We start from the raw sequence: 4,871 nt of genomic DNA on the forward strand, positions 1-4,871 counted from the left end.
TAAAACAAATAGGACAATTATTATACACAAGGAAGAACATAACATTTCCATCTGAGGCAGCAAATTCCCACCACCTGCATACATGGCTAAATAGATCCCTGTTTATTTATTGCATATGGACTGGTTCCAGACTGCCAGCTTGTTGAGCGTTCCTCCTAATCCGTTTGCGCAAAGTTTGTGGGGAGCTTAGGCAGGGTTTGCCATTTATGGAGCGTTTATTCTGATTGGTTTGCGAGGAAGTTACAAAACCGTGCGTCAGGCCATTACTACCAGTACCCCATACTTCACAGTGCATTTAATTGTGCCACCTAAATTTGCCAGTGTGTGACTGATTGCTATCCAGAAACAGCATCAGTCTGGAAGGGCCCGTAGTTGGTCTGGTGCAAATTCGCTGCCTCAGATGGAAGCTTCAAATGGCTTCTTTGTCTATTGTACACATGTTCTCCCTGACTGTTCCTTTAAATCACGGGTAGGCAAACTAAGGCCCAATCGCCTTTTCAGTCCGGCCCGCAGATGGTCCTGGAATCAGCGTGTTTTCACACGAGTAGAATGTGTCCTTTTATTTAAAATGCATCTCCAGGTTATTTGTGGGGCCTGCCTGGTGTTTTTACATGAGTCGAATGTGTGCTTTTATTTAAAATGCATCTCTGGGTTATTTGTGGGGCACAGGAATTCGTTCATTCCCCCTCCCCCAAAAAATAGTCTGGCCCCCCACAAGGTCTGAGGGACAGTGGACCGGCCCCCTGCTGAAAACGTTCACTGACCCCTGCTTTAAATAGAGGTTGCAGATATTATAACCCAAAATCCCATGTATCATTTTGTACCTCTCTCTCTCTCGGTAGAGCCCAAAGCCATATACAAAGCCGGGATCGTTGCACCCAGGGCTATTACCTGCCAAATCCGCCCAACTCCTCCTTCACCTCTGTGCGGCCCCTAATGCAGAGCCCACCTGGCTGGATCTCCTGTTGGCAGTGTTTTGCTTGTGAAGGCCAGCACCAGCCTTAAAATATTCCTTGCATTGTGCAGATTTGTTCTCTGCTCAGACCCCGCAAGTGCTCAGCCATGTGTTAGAACTACCTTCCATCATGCCTGTGAACCGACACACACATCTCAGAACTGCTACTGATGCTTGATGAATAGATTAGGTACGATAACCTGTCATGTCTTCCCATCCTCTGGTGTGATGCGCAATGATTGTCACTCCGGGCTAGGGTTGGACTAGATGTCCTTTGTGGCCCCTCCCAACTCTGCAAATCTACGATTCTATGGCTATCGCTATGCAGTGCCGTCACCTGCCGTATTGTCATTTGTGAATTCTTGTATTCTTGTTAAAAAAAAAAAAAAGGCACTTCTGGTTAAAAGATCTAATGTAACTCGAAAGGAGTAAAGGATTTTTCAGTGAACAATATGTACACAATGTCGGTGGCTTTCTTTTCCTCCCCTCATCGCCACACCCCGTCTGAATGTTTGAAAGGAACATGTTTCTTACCACAGTACTGGCCGAATAAATACCTGACAGCCTTAACCAAATGAAATGCAAAAATTGATTGGTTTTAGCAGTGCTATATTTCTAGAAAAAGAGGTGCTGGGACTTACCTTGAACGCCTGCCTTGTCCTCTTATTGTAAAAAAGGTAAAAAGTAAGGTAAAGGACCCCTGGGCGGTTAAGTCCAGTCAAAGGTGATGATGTGGTTAGGGCGCTCATCTTGCTTTCAGGCCGAGGGAGCCGGCGTTTGTCCACAGACAGCTTTCCGGGTCATGTGGCCAGTAGGACTAAACCACTTCTGGCGCAACGGAACACCGTGATGGAAACCAGAGTGCACGGAAACGCTGTTTACCTTCCCGCCACAGCAGTACCTATTTATCTACTTGCACTGGCGTACTTTCGAACTGCTAGGTTGGCAGGAGCTGGGACCGAGCAACGGGAGCAATTTCCGGCTGGGAAAAAAAGCCCTGGGTTTTAATGTTATAGTCCCAATGTGGAGGCAGGCAAAAATACTTTTCTGTAGCGGCATTGCACATGGAAAGTGCAATCATTGTGCTCCATGAATTGGGCATATTTGGCGCCTCCATGCCAACCTAGGGAGTGCCACAGATGTGGGAATGCTGCTGCTCATCTCCAAATGAAGGTATTTAAAAACAGATCTAGCTAACACAGAGCCCCACTCTGGGGAAGTGGTTTTCCTGAGCTTCTGCACGTGTGTCATGACACAAAAATTGTTCCACTGCTTTTGCACCCTTCTGTTAAGTTGATCGGACACTTCTCCAGCAGAACGCTAGATGTCTCTAGCGCACAAGCTAGCAGGCAACTGCGTCGCTTATTTCTTTATATCTCCCATTTCACTAAATCATGAAAGAGCCTCCTTCGTAAGCCAAGCATACAAGAAAGTTACAATATGTGGGCCCGTCTGCACTGCACCCGAAAACCCACACAGCTCTACATGGATAGATGCAACCTTCTTTTATACGACACATTTTGTTTCATGTAGCATATTTTGTTTGCCCACCCGCGGACTATCTGTGGAGAACCCCTGAACCTACCCACCCTTGCACACTTTCTGGCACATGTGTATTCAGTGCCAGATCTACGTATAAGCTAAACAAGCTATAGCTTAGGGCCCCACTCTCTTGGGGGCCCCCCAAAAAACAACTGGATGTTTTTCTCCAGGTTAAGTTGCCGAGGCCTGATTTCTTGACCTATGATAAAAAAAACCTTCTGTTTCCACCGCCAAATCTTCCAGGGGAGAATTTGCAATAGTTTGTCACCATTTTTGAGTGAATTGGAGAACGTCAAATTTTTGGCGAAATTCTGACCCCGCGGGTTAGGGATTTTTTCAAAAAATGTTTTTCCGCAGGTTAAGGTGTCGATGCCTGATTTCTTTACCCTTGTTTTTCCACCACCAAATCTCCAGGGGAGTTTTGCAAGTGTTTGACATGATTTTTGAGTGAATTGGAGAACGTCAGATTATTGGGGAAATTCTGAACCCGCAAGTTTGCCTGGGCCCTTTGCCCAAGCCTTGGCTTTTACCTTGGCCTTTTGCTTGGGCCATTTGCTTGGGCCCTTGCCCTTGGCCTTTGCCCGGGCCCCTTGCCTTGGCCCTTTGCTTGGGCCATTTGCCTTGGCCCTTGCCCTTTGACTGGGCCCTTGGCATTTGCCCTTGGACTTCGACAAGGCCCTTTACACGGGACCATGGTTTTGCCTGGGCCCTTTGCTTAGGCCCTTGGCCTTGGCTGTTGCCGGGGCCCTTTGCCTGGCCCCTTGGCCTTGGCCTTTCCCTGGGCCCTTTGCCCATTCCCTTGGCCTTTGCCAGGGACCTTTACACAGGCCCTTGGCCTTGGCCTGGGCCCTTTGCTTGGGCCCTCGGCCTCGGCCTTTGCCCAGGCCCTTTGCCCAGGCCCTTTACACAGACCCTTGGCTTTTGCCTGGGCCCTTTGCTTAGGCCCTTGGCATGGGCCCTTGGCTTTGGCCCTTGTCCTTGGCCCTGCCCTTTGACTGGGCCCTTGGCATTTGCCCTTGGCATTTGCCCTTGGCATTTGCCCTTGGCCTTTCCCCGGGCCCTTGGCCAGGGGCCTTTGTCCGGGCCCTTGGCCTTGATCTTGCCCCAGGCCCTTTGCCCAAGCCTTGGCTTTTATCTGGGCCCTTTGCTTGGACCCTTTGCCTGGGCCCTTGCCCTTTCACCAGGCCCTTGGCATTTACCCTTGGCCTTTGCCGAAGCCCTTGGCCTTGACCTTTGTCCGGTCCCTTGGCTTTTGCCTGGGCCCTATGCTTGGGCCCTTTGTCCGGGCCCTTGGCCTTGATCTTGCCCCGGGCCCTTTGCCCAACACTTGACTTTGACCGGGCCCTTGGCATTTGCCCTTGGCATTTGCCCTTGGCCTTTGCCCTTGGCCTTTGCCCGGACCCTTGTCCTTGCCCAGGGGCCTTTGACCGGGCCTTTGGCTTTGGCCCTTGGCCTTTAACCTTGGCCTTTGACCGGGCCCTGGTCCTTGCCCAGGGGCCTTTGTCCGGGCCCTTGGCCTTGATCTTGCCCCAGGCCCTTTGCCCAACCCTTGACTTTGACCAGGCCCTTGGCATTTGCCCTTGACCTTGGCCAGGGGCATTTGCCCGGGCCCTTGGCTTTGGTCCTTGGCCTTGGCCCGGGCCCTTGGTCAGGGGCCTTTGTCCAGGCCCTTGGCCTTGAGTTTGCCCCGGGCCCTTTGGACAAGCTTTGGCTATTGCCAGGGCCCTTTGCCTGGGCCCTTGGCCTTGGCCTTTCCCTGGGACCTTTCCCTGGGCCCTTGGCTTTGGCCCTTGGACTTGGCCCTTGCCCTTTGCCTGGGCCCTTGGCGTTTGCCCAGGCCCTGGTCCTTGCCCTTGGCCTTTGCCCGGGCCCTGGTCCTTGCCCATGGGCCTTTGTCTGGGCCCTTGGCCTTGATCTTGCCCCGGGCCCTTTGCCCAACCCTTGATTTTGACCAGGCCCTTGGCATTTGCCCTTGATCTTTACCCGGGTCCTTGACCTTGGCCAGGGGCCTTTGTCCGGGCCCTTGGCTTTGGTCCTTGGCCTTGGCCCGGGCCCTTGGCCTTGGTCCTTGGCCTTGGCTCAGGCCCTTGGCCAGGGGCCTTTGTCCGGGCCCTTTGTTTTTGTTTTTGTTTTTTTTAAGAAGAATTTATTGGCATTTTCATAACACAACACACACCCAAACCCACACCTACAAATATAAAACAAATACAAATACATATATTGCCAGGATTCTTCTTCTTGTTTATATACATAAAGAAAAATTTCTATTTCCGAATCTTGACGGTTGACTTCCCCTGCCTTTTCACCTTCGGTTTTAAATCCATAATCTACTTTCTTAACAACTTTTCTCTGAAAAAAGAATTTAACTTCAATT

The 4,871-nt window shown here is 50.9% G+C and overlaps 1 protein-coding gene across 1 annotated transcript; it reads right to left on the bottom strand.

Moving 5' to 3' along the window:
* Positions 1–3,435: 3,435 nt before the first annotated feature.
* LOC117046245 (basic salivary proline-rich protein 2-like) lies at positions 3,436–4,383 on the bottom strand. The gene has a single exon (XM_033148042.1). The coding sequence runs from the start codon at positions 4,381–4,383 to the stop codon at positions 3,436–3,438; it is 948 nt and encodes a 315-aa protein (XP_033003933.1).
* Between the last annotated feature and the right edge of the window lie 488 nt (positions 4,384–4,871).

Source organism: Lacerta agilis, chromosome 5 (genome assembly GCF_009819535.1).
Source record: "Lacerta agilis isolate rLacAgi1 chromosome 5, rLacAgi1.pri, whole genome shotgun sequence".
NCBI classification, from domain to species: Eukaryota; Metazoa; Chordata; class Lepidosauria; order Squamata; family Lacertidae; genus Lacerta; species Lacerta agilis.

What these genes read in the sequence shown, in the direction of transcription:
- LOC117046245 (XM_033148042.1), bottom strand. Translation starts at nt 4,383, where the DNA reads ATGGGCAAGGACCAGGGCCCGGGCAAAGGCCAAGGGCAAGGACCAGGG.